At 43.7% G+C, this 24,275-nt stretch overlaps 1 protein-coding gene across 1 annotated transcript in view; it reads left to right on the top strand.

The window, feature by feature from the left end:
• The window catches only part of LOC311138912 (receptor-type tyrosine-protein phosphatase gamma-like), a 385,510-nt gene that overhangs the window by 278,441 nt on the left and 82,794 nt on the right, over nucleotides 1-24,275 (top strand). The window contains exons 5-6 of the mRNA XM_084173710.1: nucleotides 7,914-8,009; nucleotides 19,891-19,957. Coding sequence (XP_084029836.1) covers nucleotides 7,914-8,009; nucleotides 19,891-19,957 — 163 coding nt within the window. The remainder of the gene's footprint in view (nucleotides 1-7,913; nucleotides 8,010-19,890; nucleotides 19,958-24,275) is intronic.

The raw sequence follows: 24,275 nt of genomic DNA, 5'->3' as shown, positions 1-24,275 counted from the left end.
CCCAGTGTAAGGCGCCTAGACACCTGCCCAGAGGGAAGTTACAACCTCTACCCGTTCCACAACGGCCGTGGTCTCACCTATCGGTGGATTTTGTCACGGACCTTCCCCCCTCCCAGGGGAATACCACGATCTTGGTCGTTATGGATCGGTTTTCTAAGGTCTGCCATCTCATTCCTATGCCAGGTCTTCCTACAGCCCTACAAACGGCCAACTCCCTGTTTACTCACGTCTTCCGGCCCTACGGGGTGCCTGAGGATATAGTGTCTGATCGGGGTCCCCAGTTCACCTTTAGAGTCTGGAGGGCGTTTATGGAACGTTTGGGGGTCACGATTAGCCTTACCTCGGGTTTTCACCCTGAGAGTAATGGGCAGGTGGAGAGAGTAAACCAGGATGTGGGTAGGTTTCTGAGGTCCTATCGCCAGGACCGGCAGGAGGAGTGGTCGGGGTATATCCCCTGGGCAGAGATAGCCCAAAACTCACTCCGCCACTCCTCCACTAATCTTACGCCTTTTCAGTGTGTGTTGGGTTATCAGCCGGTCCTGGCACCCTGGCATCAGAGCCAGATCGAAGCTCCTGCGGTGGATGAGTGGTTTCGGCGCTCGGAGGAAACATGGAACGCTGCGCATGTCCATCAGACGGCAAAAGGCGAGCGCCGATCGCCACCGCAGTGAGGGTCCGGTTTATGCACCGGGAGATCGGGTCTAGCTCTCGACCCGAAACCTGCCCCTTCGCCTGCCCTGCCGGAAGCTGGGTCGGCGGTTTGTGGGGCCATTTAAAGTCCTGAGGAGATTGAACGAGGTATGTTATAGGTTACAACTGCCCATTAATTACCGCATTAACCCCTCGTTCCATGTGTCTCTCCTCAGGCCGGTGGTAGCTGGTCCACTCCAGGAGAATGAGATACGAGAGGCCCCTCCGCCCCCACTAGACATCGAGGGGGCTCCGGCATACTCAGTCCGTTCCATCGTGGATTTGAGGCGTCGCATGGGGGGTCTGCAGTATCTCGTGGAGTGGGAGGGGTACGGTCCGGAGGAACGGTGCTGGGTCCCTAGGAGGGACATCCTAGATCCCTCCCTGTTGAGGGATTTCCACCGGAGTCATCCGACTCGCCCTGCTCCGCGTCCTTCTGGCCGTCCCCGAGGCCGCGGTCGGCGCACGGCTGGAGCCGCGCGTCAAGGGGGGGGTACTGTCACGGATTCAGCCGAGGCTGCTCCTCCTCCTTGCTCGGGCAGGTTTCGGCGTTTATCGTCCCCGGAGTACTAGCTGCTGCCGATCGATGTTTCGGTGTTTGTCTTGTTTAGTCTTTATTGTTTACACCTGTTCCCCATTATGTTTGATTGTATTCCCTATAATTACCCCTGTCTCTCATTTGGTATTTTGTGTGTTATTGTTTGTTGTCATTCCGGCAGTTCGTGTATGTACGGGTCTTTGTGCTATCCTCCCTGTTTTGGAGGTTTGTTGTTGTGTACGTTGATTTTACTGTGTTCAGTAAATAACGTTGCCAGCCACTCTGTGTCCTGCTTTTGACTTCGCTACCGCATACACGTCGCGTGACACACTGAGAGAGCGAGAAAGAGAGAGAGAAGAGATACAGCACAGTAAAGTCTGAATATATCAAGACGATTGTTTGCTATCTATCTGGGTGAAAATAATATTCTGTCATGGTTTCCCCTTTTCTACAGGTTTAAAAATATTCTGCAGGGCAGGAATGAAGAGGATTTAGAGAATATATATTTGTTTATCATTGTATTTCCCTCTGCATTGTCATGCTCAATGACTGCTGTTCCTCCCCATCCACTGCTGTGCTGTTCCCTGTGTGTTTCAGTAAATCCATATGGAATTGATTTTCCACTGGGCACACACTGGTTGAATCAACGTTGTTTCCACGTCATTTCAATGAACTTACATTGAACCAACGTGGAATTGACGTTGAATTGACGTCTGTGCCCAGTAGGATGTGTGAGCAGACCTGTCCTCTGTAACAGCTCACCGTGACCTTTGAGTTAATAGAGCCTGGGATCACAGCTCACACACACACACACACACACACACACACACACACACACACACACACACACACACACACACAGGAGTGCAGGAGTGCAGGAGAGCAGGAGACAGGCCTGACACAAACCTGCTTGCTCTCCGTAAGCCTGTGCATATTTGTCCATGCTTTTCAAGGAACTAGGAGAGGAAAATACCTTTCATTTAAACACGTTTGCATTCACTCAGGAATGTCAACAACCAGTCCCCTGGTTCCTTTATTTGTGTTTGATTATGTGTGTGTATGTGATCCACGAAAGGGAGAGAGAGAGTGTGTGTATGTCTGTGTGCGTGCATATGTGTGTGCATGTGTGCGTGTGTGCGTGCATGTGTGTATGTCTGTGTGTGTGTGTATACGTCCCATATTTCTTGACTTAATTGCAGCATGGTATTGAATAATGATGACACAGGGGTGACATCAGTCATTGAAGGGAAAATAGCATGGCATGGCATGGCTTGGACCATAGGGTGTCAGGTCTGTCCTTCAGTGGTATGATATACTGGTGACACACTGTACCTGGTCGTACTCTGTGTACTCTGTGTCCAGGACTCCTCCCTCTCACCCCTCTCTATACTGCTGCTAAACCAATGGTCACCAGCCCTAGTCATGGTGAATAACAGGGTGTGCAGGCTTTTGTTCTAGCCCAGCACTAAAAACACCCGATTCAGCTTAACAAGCTCTTGCAGCTCTCCAGGATCTCTCATAGCCTTGTGAATCACACTATGACCCACAGCACAGCACATAGTGTTCCAGTCAAATATGCATCACAGTAAACTAAGACCAAACACTAATGAAATAGGATCATTCAGGGGTCAGATTGCCCTCTGTGTGTTCCATTGGGCCTTTGTCTATGTACAGTATGTCCATCCTGGTTGCTGAGGTGCTCTAGTATTCTGTGTGCAGTGTTTGAAGGTTGTATCTTCTTGTCTGAGATGAGTATGGAGAATGTGTCGCCACCCGCCACTTCTCTTCTGGGCTGAATGCAAAGCGACCAGTGATCCACAGCCCTCAATACGGAGAGGTTCAAATATGTAAGACCCTGCCATGCAACCTGCTCTCCCTTATTTAGGAAATGATGTCTCCACTGACTCAGCTAGCACTCTGTGTGTGTGTGTGTGTGTGTGTGTGTGTGTGTGTGTGTGCGCATGTACTGTAGAGCTGCAATGCCGCTATTATTGCTATCAGTTATTATCTGACTAAAGAAGCTGATGGTATTAGGGTCCAGTTTGCTCTGTTCTAAATTCAAAAACACATACTGTACTATGGACTCTACAGTGGGGTCCAGAATTATTTGATCCCTTGATAAAGATGAGCAGGTTTTTGGCTAAAATGCCCTGATACTTGGTAACGTTCATGATGCCGTTGACCTTAACAAGGGCCTCAGGACCAGTGGAAGCAAAATAGCCCCATAACATCAACGATCCCCCACCGTATTTTACAGTAGGGATGATTTATTCTGTGTATACATTGTTCTTTCGAACTCCAAATCGACCATTGGTGTGTAGTGCCAAAGAGCTCTATTTTCATGTAATCTGACCATAGCACCGCCTAGAGTTTGCTAAACGGCATTGGCACTTGGATTGGAACCGGTGCTATGGTCTTATGAGACGAAAATAGAGGTCTTTGACCACACATATCTCAGCCATCTCAGTCTCCGGAATTTAACCCCATATTTTAATTGAAGAGGGCAGTCCATAAGCACAGAAGAAGGATATCAAGGATCTGGAAATATTCTGTATGGAGGAATCGTCTAAGGTCCCTCCCAATATGTTCTCCAATATCCTAAAACATTGTAGAAAAAGGCTCAGTGTCGTTATCCTCACAAGGGGAGGGTGCTGGGATATGGATCCCATGTTTTCAACTCATTTAGACCCTATCCTTTTAGTGATGTTTTTATTACTTCTTCATTAAAATCTCTTTCTCTGAGCAATTGTATTAGTATAAAATAATATCATTTTTTCATTTATTTGAAGCATACAATCATTTATTTTATACTTTTTTGCTCATCTTCATCAAGGCATCCAATAATTTTGGACCCCATAGTATATTAGGAGACCACAGAATTGTTTACGCCTCAAATAGATCAAAGAAGGCGATGCACCCTGCTTTATGTAAGGATTAAAGAAGCGTGGAAAATGCAACTGGTATAATATTGACGGTGTTGATATTGTGAGAAAGTGCCAGGAAATGGATTTTGGCAGGCGCAGAATGTGTTCCCCTACAGCATTTCTCTCCACAGCTTTTATGTAAACACACACACACACTCCAGAAGAAGGGAGCTTCACCTTCACACGATAGACTGTGGAGAATGAGAGAGGGGCCTGCCATGCATGCGTGTGTGTGTGTGTGTGTCTTGCTGCACTGAGGCATTGCATTCAACTTGTCATCTTAAACAATAGGAAGGAAATATATTTCATTCTTGCCAGGCTGAAATGGACACACACAAACCCTGTCATTCTACAGTGAAGCACCGCACTTCACTCTCTCACACACACACACACATACACGTACCACAACCCCCACTTGATTTAGTGATGATTCTGATTCTGTGAGGCACAGTTGAGGATGATGGAGTGTGTGTCTCTGTGGTTCTTTATCATATTAGAGAGAGAGATCCCATCTGAAACACACACAAAGATCCTGGTGATGATGATGTAGCTGTGTGGTTGTGTATCATGTTTGAGGAAGCTGATCCTTCCCTTAACACATTAGGAAATGCTGAAGGATCTCTCTTCCCTGAATAAGGACCCTGTATCTCTGAGTAGGACACACGCTACATCCTTAATCCCACCCACCGGATGTGCGTGTACGCATGTATGTGTATGTTTGTGTGTGTGTGTATGTGTGTGCGTCCGTGTGTAGCACATGGAGATGTGTGAAACATACTCCTCAGCCTTAAATGTCCACGTTTGCGCCGCCTCATTAGCTAGCTTGTGGCGCAACCGGTAGAGACGCTTGAGGGAGGACGGTCACGTGTGTTTGTGAAGCAGAGGTCCTGGGTTTGAGACAGGTATGTGCCAAATCGGGAGGAAGTGGTACTTACTAAGCAAGCAGTGTGACGTCCTTTACACGTGCGTGCGTGCATGCATACGTGCGTGCATGTGTGTGTGAACTTTGCCTGATGCATATCACCATGACAACCGGCCTAATAGAGAGGAACATGTTGGTTGTGCTATATGTGCGTGTGTGTTTATGAAAGAGAGAGAGATAGAAAGGGGGGATCTAACAAGCTTCCCTGGGTCTATCTGTACATCTTTCCAGTCTTGAGTGGGCTATTTGTGCTGATTATGTTAACAGCAGGCTAACTAAGCTACAGTACTAGTCCTCTATCTGTCTGGATCAGTGTGTCTGTGACTGAGAGCAGAATGGATGACTTACAACCCATATTGACACTGTTCAGCCCTAGAAGGTCCATGGATGGTCCAGGGTGTGTCTTTATGCAGGTATATGGGAAGAAATAAACTATAAATAATCTATAACCAATGTTTTACCTTTGACCTAATTACATATTTCATTTCTACATGTAGGCCGTATTTGGCAGCTAAAAGCTGAATTGCAGTACACAACACATACAAGTAAACAAAAAAATTATATAACATCGCTTGAAACGTAAAACAAACAAGCATTAAGTCTCTAACTTCAGAGGGTGCCTGCGTTTGGTGAAGGCATCTACCCGTATTCTGCTGGCAGCCGACTTGGATGGCAGCTGAGTTGGAGGTTAGGGACAGGGTTGGTGATGGTAATGATGGTGGTGATGGAGTTAGCTCGCTGGAGTTGTTCTCAGACAAGACGTTGTTCTCGTCATTCCTCAGCTCCCTCTGTAGCTACTGGACGACTCCTCCACCATCGATGTGTAGCACCCACTTGGGCAGGGACGGCCTGTTCAATAGGGCGATATGGGCGACGCACTGCCAAACGGGAAAAGGAAGGGATTTTTTTTCTAATCAATTATATCACGGCAACAGTAGTTATCAGTGTTGTAATCTGATCTGACTGCCACTAAATGTCAAATCAGGCTAAAGTCGTGCTTCAAATGGCCCCGCCCGTTTTTGGGCGATTTCAGTCAGGTTGAAAATCGCCCAGAAGTCTCTCATAGCCTGTCATGTAAAATCTATTTTTTTCAAATTTCAAAGCTTTCAATACATTCTCTATGGGTGTCTGTGGGCTTGCACTTACGCGCTTTCGTCATACGTGACGTAACCATGAACGTAACTAAGCAAATAGCGGCTAGCAGCGTCTCTTTGCGACCTGCAGTGTGGCGTTATTTTATGTTTTTAATTTGTACACTTAGTGGCGTTATTTTATGTTTTTAATTTGTACACTTAGTTTACAAACATTCTGCCAACCATGGATTTCGAGTGGTGGGTTTTGGACTGATCTTGTTGATCGTGTACATACCCGCTACGAACGGACTAAATAATGAAAACGTTGCTGGCAGCGGAATCCAATACAGCTGGGAGACTTGGCTGGATGACAGAGTCCCGGACAGAGAAGTGGAGCCGGCCGGCTTCACCCTGGTCGGAGCGGACCTCGATCTGACAGTCACAGGGAAAATCGATCCTGGTAAGAGAGCGACTCTGTACCCCCGAGCCCCGACATTGAACTGCTTTCTGTGTCACTGTGACCTTACTATCTGCCCCGTGAGTTCCCCCAATTGTTTGTTACCGTTGTGTACTGTTGATAATCACAAGTTTACTGGAGAACTGAGACCAAGTAGAGACTTTGGACAGGGTGGATATGGTATAATAAAGGCAGTTTATTCAGAGGTAAAGATATCTGGAATCGCGTGCACGGACTCGTTCGTCAAACTCTTAGGGAGCTATCTGAAGAGAGCCCCGAAAACATTGTGTGCTGACATTTTATACAATAAATGATGTAGGTTGAATCTAGTAGTTCTGATCTTCTGATTGGTCCTGATGAGTTGGGCGAGGTCCCCTCCACTGTTGCATTGGCTCTGAGTCGGGTTCTCTGTCTTCAAATGTTCAGCCTAAAGAGAGGGGATTTTTGTGTGTGTGTGTGTGTGTGTTTAACAGTGATGATGTGTGTGTGTGTGTGTGTGTTTAACAGTGATGATGTGTGTGTGTGTGTGTGTTATCAGTGATGATGATGTGTGTGTGTGTGTGTGTGTGTCCTCAGAGCAAGAACTCGTGAGTTGGAAGAACTGAGAGACCTATGGCGTGGGTGTTGTCCTTGGCCACCTGCTGACAAGGCTGACAAGATAGGACTCTTTTGTCCATTGTTATAGGATAGGAACAGCATTGATTGAAAACAAACGCCCAACACAAAATGGGTCATGCACAAGATTTTAGTCAGACCAAGCTATAACATTATATATTTACTACGACAGTACATTCAACCAAAAGCTAATATAACAAAGGCATCAGAGATTATTCATAATCTGTCACAGAAACTGGAATCCATCTCCCCAGATCAGTCAATAAATGCTTCTGGTATTGACTTATATGCTGCCCCTGTCTTCATGTTGTTGCTGGACATATCTTTTTTAAAATGTGTGTAGGTCACCTAAATCATCAGAAAAATTGCCCCTCCTGAGAATTTTTTCAGGAGCCGCCACTGCACTTGGGTGATGCTTCTTCTGCTGCCGATTCGGGCACTAAAAGCTCACCACACATCAGTCCAATGTATGAAGTCATCCTCAATCAGTGCAGGGCTGTGTATTATTCAAGGGTTCAGAGAAACCCCACAGAGGAGAGAGGAGTCAGAGAGCAGAACACATGCTCTGCAGACATGGTCATTAAGGATGCAATTTGGAGATCCAAGCTATTCCTTAAGAGAGGTGGAAGTTTTACAGATGGATACCTAACACTTTTATTCTCTCTCCCTGTCTTTCTCTCGTTCTCCCTCACAGATGCAGATCTACATGTATAACTCGGATGACTTTGACAGCCTCAGTGCTGCCATACGTCAGAAGAGGATCATTGCAGTGATGTCGGTCTTCTTTCAGGTATTTTAGGCTTGTCACTCAGTGTTTTGATATGACCCTATAGCAATCTATATGGCACATGGAACAATACATTTGCTCACTCTAAATCAATGCACATATCAGAAGTGAAACACAACATTACTGTTTTACCATCACCGCTGGGAAAGAAACACATTAACAAGCTTGGAAAATAAATGTGTGTTTCTTGTGTTGTCCTTGAGCACTGTGTTTATCTGTGCGACTGTATTGGGGCTGTATTGTCTAAGTGGAGATTTAAATGTTGGTTGGCATGAGTGTGTGGAACTGTTGAGCTAGCAGTGGGCGGTGTCATTGTCAACTCCATCACTCTGAATTGGCAGGATTAAAAGTTAATTTGATGCCATCGATTGCGTAAGTGGGCTTTTACTTGGCCCGTTACCTTTCCTTTAATACTCCCTTACACACACCGAGAGACATACACACTCACCCACACATGCACACCAACGTTTGCTTGGACCTCTTAGGTCCAGATTGGGCATTATTTACGTCCACTGAATTACAATGACTGTCTTCCTACTCTCCCCTTCTCCCTTGCTGTCTCTCTCTCCATCTTTCTCTCAACCCTCAATAACTTGTTCTAATGCAAATATGAGTATGTGTGGGTGCACTCTTAATAATGGCTTTTTTCTATCTTTGATCTCCTCAAACTCAAACACTTGCTCCTGTCTCAAAAAGTAACCTCCACCTGTGTGGGTGGGCATGTGTCTGCATGTGTAAACTGCATGTAACAACACCATGTCGAATACAGAGCACAGGGAAATGGAAAGACATTGTCACACTCTCCATAAACCCCTGAAGATAGCAGACATAACGTTGTCTGCTATAGAGGAGTATGTGTACCCCTGAACTTAGGGCGGGTGGCGAGAGCACACAGTAATAAACACGCGCACACACACACACACACACACACAAACACACACACACACACACACACACACACACACACACACACAGTGATCCTCCAAACTGATTGTCAGAGAGCCAGTATCTGGCAGGCCTGGAGAGTGGATGTATCCCTCGGGGGTGGTTATCGTGAAGAGGTATCCTGTTAAAAAGTGAGGCATCCCTCTTTGGTGATAACCGTAAAGCTCCTCTCCTCCCCTCTCCTCTGTCTGCCAAGTTACACATCCCCACCAGGCCGCTTATCCACACAATACCAGGAAAAACGACCTCGCCTGATTACAGAGAATAAATAAATTCACAAAATAACTACAGCAATGTACCAATCAAGTGACCCCTTCAAGGAGTATGTCATATTCATGTGTGTGTACTGTATATACACTGAGTGTACAAAACATTATGAACTTTCTATGACATAGACTGACCAGGTGAAAGCTATGATCGCTTATTGATGTCACTTGTTAAATCCACTTCAAGCAGTGTAGATGAAGGGGAGGAGACAGCTTACAGAAGGATTTTTAAGCCTTGAGACAATTGAGATATGGATTGTGTATGTGTGCCATAAAGAGGGTGAATGGGCAAGACAAAATATTTAAGTGCCTTTGAACAGAGTTTGGTAGTAGGTGCCAGGTGCACTGTTAAGAACTGCAACTCTGCTGGGTTTTTCACGCTCAACAGTTTCCCGTGTGTATCAAGAATGGTTCACCACCCAAAGGACATCCAGCCAACTTGGCACAATTGTGGGAAGTGTTGGAGTCAACATGGGCCAACACCCCTGTGGAACACTTTCAACACCTTGTAAAGTCCATGCCCCGACGAATTGAGGCTGTTCTGAGGGGAAAAGGGGGTGCAAAACATTATTAGGAAGGTGTTCCACTCAGTGTACATCTCTCTGTGTGTGTCTCAGTCAGTGTGTGTGTGTTTGTGTGTTTGGTATTTGGTATTTTATTAGGATCCCCATTAGCTGTTGCAAAAGCAGCAGCTACTCTTCCTGGGGTCCACACAAAACATGAAAAATGACATAATACAGAACATTAATAGACAAGAACAGCTCAAGGACAGAACTACATTAATTTAAAAAAAGGCACACGTAGCCTACATATCAATACATACACACAAACTATCTAGGTCAAATAGGGGAGAGGAGTTGTGCCGTGAGGTGTTGTGTGTTTGTGTGTGTGTATGTTTGTGTGTGGTGATTAGATTGCTCTCCTCTCTCTGTGGCATGTATTAATTAAATGATGTCTGTTGCCATACAGGACAAATTGGCCCTATCGGCCCATGTGAGCTCAGGGCTGCGGCTCCCATTGCTTTTGCGGCCCACTCTCGTGCTGTGCCCAGCCCCCTGATTTAAATAGATTGTAGCAGTAACATCTATCATTACAGTTTTATTGGCTTATTTACAGTCCACATGCTCAGTGATTCATCATACGGTCATTCAGATAAACCCATGTGTGAGTAGAGTAGACCAGACCCAGCATCGCTCACAGAGGTTTACTACTCACTGGAGCGTGCATTACTATGGCAAAAGGAAGTTTACTTCTGATCAACTCAGCCAAGGTGTACAGTACATTAAGGAGAGGCAGTGTCTTAAATGTCATGGAGCCATAGAAATAATGTGTTGATGGAGGAGTTTTTTGTCTTCTATTTAGGTGACTCTCCATTCCTCAATTACCTCCTAATTATGTTAATTACACTATATGCCAACAGTGCTAAACCCTACAATGCTGCTTCCAATTCAGCAGTGTACTTGCTACTGGAGGAGAAATTAGTTCTAGCTTTTAACAGAGAAACATAACTAATTCAACTTGCTGTAGTTGCATTTAGGCATTTCTTAGTTAAGTGGTAAATTGAGGAGGAGGTGAGGCCTGGTACTATGGTGTACAGATTATGTTTTGGCACTCTAGCCAGGGTTGTTGTTGATGAAGCGGGATGGCCTAGCCACTTTGTCTCTTATTCCTCTCTCTGACACCAGTCGCCCTAGTTACAGAGGGGCATTTCTCAGCTTGAAGAATGGACTGTCCTCAGAAACAAGATGGAGCACTTTAAATTGATATTGGCGCAAAATATGTTTCTGTTACTTCACTAGGTGTGACTTCTCCTCCTTAATTTATCATAGGTGCTATTTTTACATGTGTATAGATATGATAAAGGTCTAAAAAGCCATACGCACACTTGCGAGAAAGTAACACAGCTATTCTTTAGCTCTCACGTCGCTCTGCAGAGATATCCTTGTTTGTCGAACAATCCCCCTCTCTCGGATTCGCCTGCACTGCAATTAAAGCCTCATGGTGCAATGAGCCAAGAGTCTCTTGAAGGTACAGTAGCCTCAGTTACAGTAGTCCTTTATTCTTCACGTAACTGTTTTATGTGACTGTAAGGAGAGACAGAGAGATTAAACAGGGCTTTTGGATAGATGATAGTAAAGGAAAGTCATGGGGAAAGAATCAGGGTTGTTGGATGGATGATAGAGAGATGAGATGTCACGTGGCACTGGACTGATCTTTCCGCCGTGTCATTGTGGTGTGGTGAGTCAGGCTGCCTGTGTGGGGAGAAGAGAGGGACTGTGTTGTGGTACTGGCCATGCAGAGACAGACACAGTGTGTGACCCCATGGATGAGTTCACATGGGACAGAGCTGTGGGCTTTAACAGACAATCATAATAATAAAACTATAATTCCCTTGGTCACACTCTCCATCGCGCTCTCTCTGCCTCCCTCCCTACCTCTTTTTCTCCTATCACCCCGTCTCTATCTTTGAAGCCATCTCTCTCTCCCTCTATCAGTCTCTCTTGGCAGAGAGCTATCTTAGGTAGGCAGATTTGACGCAGGGCTCTGCTTAAATAAAACCCCAGTGCTGCTACAATCATTCAGTGCTCTCTGTGGTCTGCCATCCACCAAAAACATGTTTATTTTAATGTGTTTAAGAATAGCGGGACAGTGGGAGAGAACTCAAAGGAGTGTGATAGATGTGCGATGTCTCACACGGTGAGTGGGTACAGAGGAACAGAGGAAGACAGTAGGGGGTGACGGAGGTGGCTGAAGAATAGACCTGGACTTAGGGGGTAACTGAAGAACAGAGGAGTGCCATGGGAGGGTTAGGAAGAAAGGAAGGTAACAGAGAAGGTTGCCCCTGTAACTGTTTGGTTAGTCTCTGATCCTCCTCACAATGATGTCCTACAGTAGGGGTCTTCCTAGTCTCTCCATGCAGGGAGACAATGAAAAACACCATTGATTGAAGTGTGTTGAAGCTCAGTGTGGGGCTTTGTCCCAATTAGTGTTGAAAAGAGAGGGTATATTACTGGAAACTTTCTAAGTTTACCAGTAAACTACCAGAATTTGTGTATCTTTCAAGGATTTTATGTAATCTATCACAAGACATCAACTGGCCTTTTGGGGTAATTATCTTTGGCCCTCTTTGTGGCCTCATCACATGTAAAATATATGAAATAATTAAATAAGATTCTTTTAAAATAAAATAAATATAATGAAAACATTATCCTAAATATAAACCATCAACTTAGTGAATACAATTGGTGTTTAATGTGAGGGTTTCAGCATGAAATATTCTTTATTTTTTTTACACACTTGTATTTATGTTATAAAAATAATTACATTGAATATGTGTTGTACTTACCTGCAGTATAGTATGATTACTATTCGTGTGTGTAGGGTTATTATTGGCATTGACAATGTGACAACCCATGGTCTGCCTGACTCTCTTGTGTCCGACAACGCAACAACCTTTACCTGTGACTTGTTCCAAGAATTCATGCGGAGAAATGGGATTCGCCATGTCCACAGCGCTCCGTTTCACCCGGCCTCAAACGGCTTAGCGGAGCTGGCTGTGCAGACACTGAAAGTGGGGCTCAAAAGGATGACTGGGGGAACCATCACAACTAAGCTTTCTCGGTTCTTGTTCCAGTACCGCATCACGCCACAAACAACAACAGGACAGGCTCCAGCTGAGATGTTGATGGGCAGAAAGCCAAAAGCTCACCTGGATCTACTGCATCCAGACATCAAAGCACAAGTGGAACGGAAGCAGGAGAAACAAAAAGAGAGACATGACCACCACGCGAGGGAGAGACAGTTAAAACCCAATGACACTGTCTACATCCGCAACTTCACATGCAGCCAACGCTGGTTGTCAGGTATCATTCTGAGTCAGAGTGGTCCAGTCTCCTTTGTGGTCAAACTGACTGATGGTCGAGTCACGCGCAGACACCAAGACCACCTCCGCCTGCGCTATGACAAAGACGACCATGTTTTCAGACGGACCAGCTGTGGGTGGTATTATACAAGTTGAAACCCCACAGGAAACAGTATCTGAAGAACAGGGGCATTCAGTGGTTCCAGCAGAGGGTGATAGACATTCTCTCACAAACACCCAACCCGTTCCTGTGCCTTCAGACCCAGGTCCACTGGGACACGCCTTAGCTGTGTCTCGTGGCACACCAGGAGTACTGTGCAGATCACAGCGTAGTCACAAGCCTCCTGAAAGACTAACTCTGTAGTTGAGACTTGTGTTGTTAGTGTTTGTTTGGAGCAGCAGACCTAGTTGAAAAGAAATAAGGACTGTCATGTTTTTGTTGTTGTTTACAGTTACAGTAACACCAGCAGAAGTTCTACAGTGTTGTTAACCTTATGTTTTCCTTACAGGGGGGGTTTAAATTGAGGGGGGATAAGTGTTATAGTGTGGACACTATATACAGTTGAAGTTGGAAGTTTACATACACCTTAGCCAAATACATTTAAACTCAGTTTTTCACAATTCCTGACATTTAATCCTAGTAAAAAGTCCCTGTCTAAGGTCAGTTAGGATCACCACTTTATTTTAAGAATGTGAATTGTCAGAATAATAGTAGAGACAATGATTTATTTCAGCTTTTATTTCTTTCATCACATTTCCATTGGGTCAGAAGTTTACATACACTCAATTAGTATTTGGTAACATTGCCTTTAAATTGTTTAACTTCGGTCAAACGTTTCGGGTAGCCTTCCACAAGCTTCCCACAATATATTGGGTGAATTTTGGCCCATTCCTCCTGACAGAGCTGGTGTAACTGAGTCAGGTTTGTAGGCCTCCTTGCTCGCATACGCTTTTTCAGTTCTGCCCACAAATATTCTATAGGATTGAGGTCAGGGCTTTGTGATGGCCACTCCAATACCTGACTTTGTTTTCCTTAAGCCATTTTGTCACAACTTTGGAAGGATGCTTGGGGTCATTCTCCATTTGGAAGACCCATTTGCGACCAAGCTTTAACTTCCTGACTGATGTCTTGAAATGTTGCTTCAATATATCCACATAATTTTCCTTCCTCATGATGCCATCTATTTTGTAAAGTGCACCAGTCCCTCCTGCAGCAATGCACCCCCAGAGCATGATGCTGCCACCCCCGTTCATGTTTGGGATGGTGTTCTTCGGCTTGCAAGCGACCCCCTTTTTCCTCCAAACATAACGATGGTCATTATGGCCAAACACGTCTATTTTTGTTTAATCAGACCAGAGTACATTTCTCCAAAAAGTACGATCTTTGTCCCCATGTGCAGTTGCAAACCGTAGTCTGGCTTTTTTATGGCGGTTTTGGAGCAGTGGCTTCTTCCTTGCTGTGCGGCCTTTCAGGTTATGTCGATATAGGATACTTTTGTACCTGTTTCCTCCAACATCTTCACAAGGTCCTTTGCTGTTGTTCTGGGATTGATTTGCACTTTTCACACCAAAGTACGTTCATCTCTAGGAGACAGAATGCTTCTCCTTTCTGAGCAGTATGACGGCTGCGTGGTCCCATGGTGTTTATACTTGCATACTATTGTTTGTACAGATGAACGTGGTACCTTCAGGCGTTTGGAAATTGCTCCCAAGGATGAACCAGACTTGTGGAGGTCTACTATTTTTTTCTGAGGTCTTGGCTGATTTCTTTGGATGTTCCCATGATGTCAAGCAAAGAGGCACTGAGGTTGAAGGTAGGCCTTGAAATACATCCACAGGTACACCTCCAATTGACTTAAATTATGTCAATTAGCCTATCAGAAGCTTCTAAAGCCATGACATCGTTTTCTGGAATTTTCTAAGCTGTTTAAAGGCACAGTCAACTTAGTATATGTAAACTTCTGACCCACTGGAATTGTGATACAGTGAATTATAAGTGAAATAATCTGTCTGTAAACAATTGTTTGAAAAATTACTTGTGTCATGCACAAAGTAGATGTCCTAACCGACTTGCCAAAACTATAGTTTGTTAACAAGAAATTTGTGGAGTGGTTGAAAAACAAGTTTTAATGACTCCAACCTAAGTGTATGTAAACTTCCGACTTTAACTGTATATGCGTAATCACTGCGTGTCCTTACTCAACATTGACAGGAAGTGTTAAATGATATGCAATGTCTAAATCTGGCTTCTCTACGGACTCTGCATGATGAATCATCAATGCTCAGGGTGGGGACAGACAGTCCATCTCAGATTGGAGCACAGTTCAAAGTGCATGTAGATCTATTATCTCATCATGGTAACTTGTTTTCTTGTGACAGGTAGGCCTACATTTGCTGCAGCATAGTCTATAATGTAAAGACCGAATGCGTGTCTAATTTACCCATCTCCATCTGGCTTACGGGGTCACCTTATATTTTAATTGTAAATATATATATTTTTTTTTTATGCAGCTGCAGAGTTTTAAAACAGCCTATCACTCGAATATTGTTGCTTTAAATCAGTGCATGCACGAGCACTCTCTCACAGTCTTTCTCTCTCTCCATCAATTCCATTCAAATTGCATCCAAAATAGATCATCCTGTTCTAGATTGATATATAGACATTTTTACATTTTCCATATGAAGCCCTATATACTGTATAGATGTCCTAGCCTACCTCTTTCAGGTAATATATTCAATGCAGTATTAGCCTTATATTTAGCTAATTAATGATGGGTTATGCATAATAAGCTTCTAACTTATAGCCTCCGTGTCTTGCGCAATACGCACAAACCTGTGCTCCGCTGGACTCTCTCCTTAAAAAACACTCCTTAGCTCTAGGAGTCCCATGCTGGAAAAGCTAGACTAGAATAGTATGCTGGCATTATTTCTTTTAGCATTTCTTATACCAATAGACTATTCGAAGAGGGATGCAAGCTCTTGTTTGCTGAATGTTAAATACAGCAGCCAATAGAAATCACGGGTAGTTTGAAAGAAGAGCGAATGTGTGATGGCGGTAGGCTGTAGCAGTTATTTATTCAGACCCATAACCATGCAATCTTCATGAAGAGAAGTGAAAGCCTTCTGCATCTAATTCTAGTCCTATATTATTCAAGGATATAATTAAAATGATGATGATAAGGACAATGAAACTTATTTCATTTAACTGTTGAAAGCGAGGAAGGAATGAAGCAACAATAGAGAGAGAAATAGCCTACTAGGCCAATAACATTGTGGGAAATATTATCAAATGTATATACAGAACCAGTCAAAAGTTTGGACACACCTACTCATTCAAGGATTTTTCTTTATTCTTACTATTTTATACATTGTAGAATAATAGTGAAGACATCAAAACAATGAAATAACACATATGGAATCATGTAGTAACCAAAAAAGTGTTAAACAAATCAAAATATATTTTAGATTTTAGATTCTTCAAAGTAGCCACCCTTTCCCTTGATGACAGCTTTGCACACTCTTGGCATTCTCTCAACCAGCTTCACCTGGAATGCTTTTCCATCAGTCTTGAAGGAGTTCCCACATATGCTGAGCACTTGTTGGCTGCTTTTCCTTCACTCTGCGGTCCAACTCATCCCAAACCATCTCAATTGGGTTGAGGTCGGGTGATTGTTGAGGCCAGGTCATCTGATGCAGCACTCCATCACTCTCCTTCTTGGTCAAATAGCCCTTACACAGCCTGGAGGTGTGTTGGGTCATTTTCCTGTTGAAAAACATATGATGGTCCCACTAAGCGCAAACCAGATGGGTTCATTGCTCGTGTTTCTTGGCCCAAGCAAGTCTCTTCTTATTATTGGTGTCCTTTAGTAGTGGTTTCTTTGCAGCAATTTTACCATGAAGACCTGATTCACGCAGTCCCCTCTGAACAGTTGATGTTGAGATGTGTCTGTTACTTGAACTCTGTGAAGCATTTATTTGGGCTGCAATCTGAGGTGCAGTTAACTCTAATGAACGTATCCTCTGCAGCAGAGGTAACTCTAAGACTTCCTTTCCTGTGGTGGTCCTCATGAGAGCCAGTTTCATCATAGCGCTTGATGGTTTTTGCGACTGCACTTGAAGAAACTTTCAAAGTTCTTGAAATGTTCCAGATTGATTGATCTTCATGTGTTAAAGTAATGATGGACTGTCGTTTCTCTTTGCTTATTTGAGCTGTTCTTGCCATAATATAGACTTGGTTTTTTACCAAATAAGGCTATCTTCTGTACCACCCCTACCTTGTCACAACACAATTGATTGGCTCTAACGCATTAAGAAGGAAAGAAATTCCACAAATTAACTTTTAAGAAGGCACACCTGTTAATTGAAATGCATTCCAGGTGACTACCTCATGAAGCTGGTTGAGAACATGCCAAGAGTGTGCAAAGCAGTCATCAAGGCAAAGGGTGGCTACTTTGAAGAATCTCAAATATAAAATGTATTTTGATTTGTTTAACACTTTTTTGGTTACTACATGATTCCATATGTGTTATTTCATAGTTTTGATGTCTTCATTTTTATTCTACTATGTATAAGAGGCGCGAATAAGAGGTGTCTCGTGTGCCATACATAAAAAAATATATATAATTTAAAAAATATATATATACAGTGAGGGAAAAAAGTATTTGATCCCCTGCTGATTTTGTACGTTTGCCCACTGACAAAGAAATGATCAGTCTATAATTGTAATGGTAAGTTTATTTGAACAGTGAGAGACAGAATAACAACAAAAAAATCCAGAAAAACGCATGTCAAAAATGTTATGAATTGATTTGCATTTTAATGAGGGAAATAAGTATTTGACCCCTCTGCAAAACATGACTTTGTACTTGGTGGCAAAACCCTTGTTGGCAATTACATTTTAGTCATTTAGCAGACGCTCTTATCCAGAGTGACTTAAAGTTAGTGAGTACATACATTATTTTTTATTTTTCATACTGGCCCCCCGTGGGAATCGAACCCACAACCCTAGCATTGCAAACGCCATGCTCTACCAACTGAGCTACATCCCGGCCATTCCCTCCCCTACCCTGGACGACGCTGGGCCAATTGTGCGCCGCCCCATGGGTCTCCTGGTCGCGGCCGGCTACGACAGAGCCTGGATTCAAACCAGGATCTCTAGTGGCACAGCTAGCCTTAGACCACTGCGCCACTCGGGAGCAATCACAAAGGTCAGACGTTTCTTGTAGTTAGCCACCAGGTTTGCACACATCTCAGGAGGGATTTTGTCCCACTCCTCTTTGCAGATCTTCTCCAAGTCATTAAGGTTTCGAGGCTGACGTTTGGCAACTTGAACATTCAGCTCCCTCCACAGATTTTCTATGGGATTAAGGTCTGGAGACTGGCTAGGCCACTCCAGGACCTTAATGTGCTTCTTCTTGAGCCACTCCTTTGTTGCTTTGGCCGTGTGTTTTGGATCATTGTCATGCTGGAATACCCATCCACGACCCATTTTCAATGCCCTGGCTGAGGGAAGGAGGTTCTCACCCAAGATTTGACGGTACATGGCCCTGTCCATCGTCCCTTTGATGCGGTGAAGTTGTCCTGTCCCCTTAGCAGAAAAACACCCCCAAAGCATAATGTTTCCACCTCCATGTTTGACAGTGGGGATGGTATTCTTGGGGTCATAGGCAGCATTCCTCCTCCTCCAAACACGGCGAGTTGAGTTGATGCCAAAGAGCTCCATTTTGGTCTCATCTGACCACAACACTTTCACCCAGTTCTCCTCTGAATCATTCAGATGTTCATTGGCAAACTTCAGATGGGCATGTATATGTGCTTTCTTGAGCAGGGGGACCTTGCGGGCGCTGCAGGATTTCAGTCCTTCACGGCGTAGTGTGTTACCAATTGTTTTCTTGGTGACTATGGTCCCAGCTGCCTTGAGATCATTGACAAGATCCTCCCGTGTAGTTCTGGGCTGATTCCTCACCGTTCTCATGATCATTGCAACTCCACGAGGTAAGATCTTGCATGGAGCCCCAGGCCGAGGGAGATTGACAGTTATTTTGTGTTTCTTCCATTTGCGAATAATCGCACCAACTGTTGTCACCTTCTCACCAAGGTGCTTGGCGATGGTCTTGTAGCCCATTCCAGCCTTGTGTAGGTCTACAATATTGTCCCTGACATCCTTGGAGAGCTCTTTGGTCTTGGCCATGGTGGAGAGTTTGGAATCTGATTGATTGATTGCTTCTGTGGACAGGTGTCTTTTATACAGGTAACAAGCTGAGTTTAGGAGCACTCCCTTTAAGAGTGTGCTCCTAATCTCAGCTCGTTACCTGTATAAAAGACACCTGGGAGCCAGAAATCTTTCTGATTGAGAGGGGGTCAAATACTTATTTCCCTCATTACAATGCAAATCAATTAAAAACATTTTTGACATGCGTTTTTCTGGATTTTTTTGTTGTTATTCTCTCTCACTGTTCAAATAAGCCTACCATTAAAATTATAGACTGATCATTTCTTTGTCAGTGGGCAAATGTACAAAATCAGCAGGGGATCAAATACTTTTTTCCCTCACTGTATATGTTTGCTACTGCTCGACAAAAAAAAATCTTGGTCGACCAACAGCCTATCGACCAAACAATCGACCAGTCGACTAATTGGGGTCAGCCCTAGTGTGTAGCTGTAGGACCCACTTCGGTATAGAGTCTGTTGACGTCCTGTGTATTTCTCCTCCAGCTCAGGTCAAACAGACCTCTGATTGACTCTGTTTGTTCCATCACAATGACTCACTCTAACGTGTATCTCCTGCTCCTCTCTCCTCTGCTGTTCTCAGGTGGGACTGAAGGACAACCCAGCTGTGGACCCCATTATCCATGGCCTGAGGGGCGTGGTTCATCATGGTGAGTGACACATTCATCACCCAATCATTCCAGGAGGGACTATGAATTCACCAATCATTGGCCTACAACATTTGTTCATTGAGGATCACAACATTATTTTTGCTAAGTTGCATGTAACACTGCAATATCTCAGCCCCTTTTCATTCGTGTTTGTGTATTATTCTTTTTTTTGTAACTACCAAATTATAGCGAACATACCCCAGGTTGCCCCAAGGAGTCCCTACAGACAAAAGAAACTAGGTTGTTATAAAAAACACTCACCCTAAAGCGGAATTATCTTTTTATCCCTGATCCACCCCTTTCAAACAATAATGAACACAGTCTTTAATAAAAGTTGGCACAACCATAGCATGTAGTTACATGAAGTATTCATGGAATCAGCTCAGGCTTATTACATGTTAGCCTAACACCTCAACACACTCACCACAGGCTTTCTGTTTCAATGTAGAAATTACCTGACAAGCAGACAAGTCCAGCTCAATCAAGTCCGATCTCTGTTAAATTGGACTGGAGAGGTGGGCTCCTAATGTTCTCTGATTGTTCTAGGGCAGGGATGGGCAACTCCAGTCCTCGGGGGCCAGACCTGGCGCCAGGATAAAGTGGCTAAGGGGGCAGTTGAAATCGGCAAGGGGGCAAACATTTTTGGGGGGGTTAGCATTGGAATGATACTGAATTCTGCTTATATCACGTTATACCACAATAAACATAAAGTTCAAATGCAGGGACTCCGAGATCATTGATTGTTTTTGAAGTGACAGGTTGACATGAAATCTGTGGCCTATCTCTGCTGTAAAATAGGGGCTTTCTAGCAGTCGTAAAGAGGCAGGAGGCAGGCAGGTAGAGGGGCAAATGAGTGTTGGATTTATTTACACAGCGCTGGTGTTTCAAAGATGACAGTGATATATATATATATATATATATATATATATATATATATACAGTACCAGTCAAAAGTTTGGGGTTTTTCTTTATTTGTACTATTTTCTACATTGTAGAATAATTGTGAAGACATCAAAACTATGAAATAACACATATGGAATCATGTAGTAACCAAAAAGGTGTTAAACAAATCAACATATATTTTATATTTGAGATTTTTCAAAGTAGCCACCCTTTGCCTTGATGACAGCTTTGCACACTCTTGGCATTCCCTCAACCAGCTTCATGAGGAATGCTTTTCCAACAGTCTTGAAGGAGTTCCCACATATGCTGAGTACTTGTTGGCTGCTTTCCCTTCACTCTGCGGTCCAACTCATCCCAAACCATCTCAATTGGGTTGAGGTCGGGTGATTGTGGAGGCTAGGTCATCTGATGCAGCACTCCATCACTCTCCTTGGTCAAATAGCCCTTACTCAGCCTGGAGGTGTGTTTTGGGTCATTGTCCTGTTGAAATACAAATGATAGTCCGACTAAGCGCAAGCCAGATGGGATGTCGTATCGCTGCAGAATTCTGTGGTAGCCATGCTTGTTAAGTGTGCCTTGAATTCTAAGTAAATCACCGACAGTGTCACCAGCAAAGCACCCCCACATGTCACACTTCCTCCTCCATGCTTCACGGTGGGAACCACACATGTGGAGATCATCTGTTCACCTACTCTGCGTCTCACAAAGACACGGCGGTTGGAACCAAAAATCTCAGATTTGGACTCATCAGCCCAAAGGACAGATTTACACCGGTCTAATGTCCATTGCTCGTGTTTCTTGGCCCAAGCACGTCTTTTCTTATTATTGGTGTCCTTTAGTAGTGGTTTCTTTGCAGCAATTTGACCATGAAGGCCTGATTAACAGTCTCCTCTGAACAGTTGATGTTGAGATGTGTCTGTTACTTGAACTCTGTGAAGCATTTATTTGGGCTGCAATCTGAGGTGCAGTTAGCTCTAATGAACTTATCCTCTGCAGCAGAGGTAACTCTGGGTCTTCCTTTACTGTGGCGGTCCTCATGAGAGCCAGTTTCATCATAGCGCTTGATGTTTTTTGCGACTGCACTTGAAGAAACTTTCAAAGTTCTTGACATTTTCCGTATTGACTGACCTTCATGTCGTTTCTCTTTGCTTATTTGAGCTGTTCATGCCATAATATGGACTTGGTCTTTTACCAAATAGGGCAATCTTCTGTATACCACCTCTACCTTGTCACAACACAACTGATTGGCTCAAACGCATTAAGAAGGAAAGAAATTCCACAAATTAACTTTTAAGAAGGCACACCTGTTAATTGAAATGCATTCCAGGTGAGTACCTCATGAAGCTGGTTGAGATAATGCCAAGAGTGTGCAAAGCTGTCATCAAGGCAAAGGGTGGCTATTTGAAGAATCTCATATATAAAATATATTTTGATTTGTTTAACACTTTTTTGGTTACTACATAATCCCGTATGTTTTATTTCATAGTTTTGATGTCTTCACTATTATTCTACAATTTAGAAAATAGTTAAAATAAAGAAAAACCCTGGAATGAGTAGGTGTGTCCAAACTTTTGACTGGTACTGTATATATATACAAAGTTCTGACTTCAAAATGTCAGCATTAAAAAGAAAAAGCCTCTCATCAGGCAAAAAGTGTCTAAACCAATAAAGCACAGGCGGGGTCTTCCAGGCTCAGATACAGCCTCCCCTTGAGTTAGCCAAAAGTGAACTAACTAGAACATCCCCAAACAGGCACTTAAATACAGTGGGGGAAAAAAATATTTAGTCAGCCACCAATTGTGCAAGTTCTCCCACTTAAAAAGATGAGAGAGGCCTGTAATTTTCATCATAGGTACACGTCAACTATGACAGACAAATTGAGAAAAAAAAATCCAGAAAATCACATTGTAGGATTTTTAATGAATTTATTTGCAAATTATGGTGGAAAATAAGTATTTGGTCAATAACAAAAGTTTCTCAATACTTTGTTATATACCCTTTGTTGGCGGACTTTCAACTCTCTCCAAAGATTTTCTATGGGGTTGAGATCTGGAGACCTGCTAGGCCACTCCAGGACCTTGAAATGCTTCTTACGAAGCCACTCCTTCGTTGCCCGGGTTGTGTATATGGGATCATTGTCATGCTGAAAGACCCAGCCACGTTTCATCTTCAATGCCCTTGCTGATGGAAGGAGGTTTTCACTCAAAATCTCACGATACATGGCCCCATTCATTCTTTCCTTTACACGGATCAGTCGTCCTGGTCCCTTTGCAGAAAAACAGCCCCAAAGCATGATGTTTCCACCCATGCTTCACAGTAGGTATGGTGTTCTTTGGATGCAATTCTTTGTCCTCCAAACACGACGAGTTGAGTTTTTACCAAAACGTTCTATTTTGGTTTCATCTGACCATATGACATTCTCCCAATCCTCTTCTGGATCATCCAAATGCACTCTAGCAAACTTCAGACGGGCCTGGACATGTACTGGCTTAAGCAGGGGGACACGTCTGGCACTGCAGGATTTGAGTCCCTGGCGGCGTAGTGTGTTACTGATGGTAGGCTTTGTTACTTTGGTCCCAGCTCTCTGCAGGTCATTCACTAGGTCCCCCCGTGTGGTTCTGGGATTTTTGCTCACCGTTCTTGTGATCATTTTGACCCCACAGGGTGAGATCTTGCGTGGAGCCCCAGATCGAGGGAGATTATCAGTGGTTTTGTATGTCTTCCATTTCCTAATAATTGCTCCCACAGTTGATTTATTCAAACCAAGCTGCTTACCTGTTGCAGATTCAGTCTTCCCAGCCTGGTGCAGGTCTACAATTTTGTTTCTGGTGTCCTTTGACAGCTCTTTGGTCTTGGCCATAGTGGAGTTTGGAGTGTGACTGTTTGAGGTTGTGGACAGGTGTCTTTTATACTGATAACAAGTTCAAACAGGTGCCATTAATACAGGTAACGAGTGGAGGACAGAGGAGCCTCTTAAAGAAGAAGTTACAGGTCTGTGAGAGCCAGAAATCTTGCTTGTTTGTAGGTGACCAAATACTTATTTTCCACCATAATTTGCAAATAAATTCATTAAAAATCCTACAATGTGATTTTCAGGATTTTGTTTCCTCAATTTGTCTGTCATAGTTGACGTGTACCTATGATGAAAATTACAGGCCTCTCTCATCTTTTTAAGTGGGAGAACTTGCACAATTGGTGGCTGACTAAATACTTTTTTTCCCCACTGTACATTTGGCAACACCTATTCTTGGCACGCAGGCCAGGTATATCTATGCACGCTAAAGCGTGTGTTCACACAACATTAAACATGACAAAGAAACTGGATACATGCTCTCCAAACAAAGACAACTAATAAATTGACAGTAAACTGGGAAATGCAATGAAATAAACCCAAAGTTATTTTATCACAAGTGTT

This window comes from Coregonus lavaretus, assembly GCF_964263955.1.
Source record: "Coregonus lavaretus genome assembly, chromosome: 12".
In the NCBI taxonomy this organism is placed as follows: Eukaryota; Metazoa; Chordata; class Actinopteri; order Salmoniformes; family Salmonidae; genus Coregonus; species Coregonus lavaretus.
The sequence above is the reverse complement of the archived record's forward strand: the minus strand, read 5'-3'. Positions and strand labels throughout refer to the sequence as shown.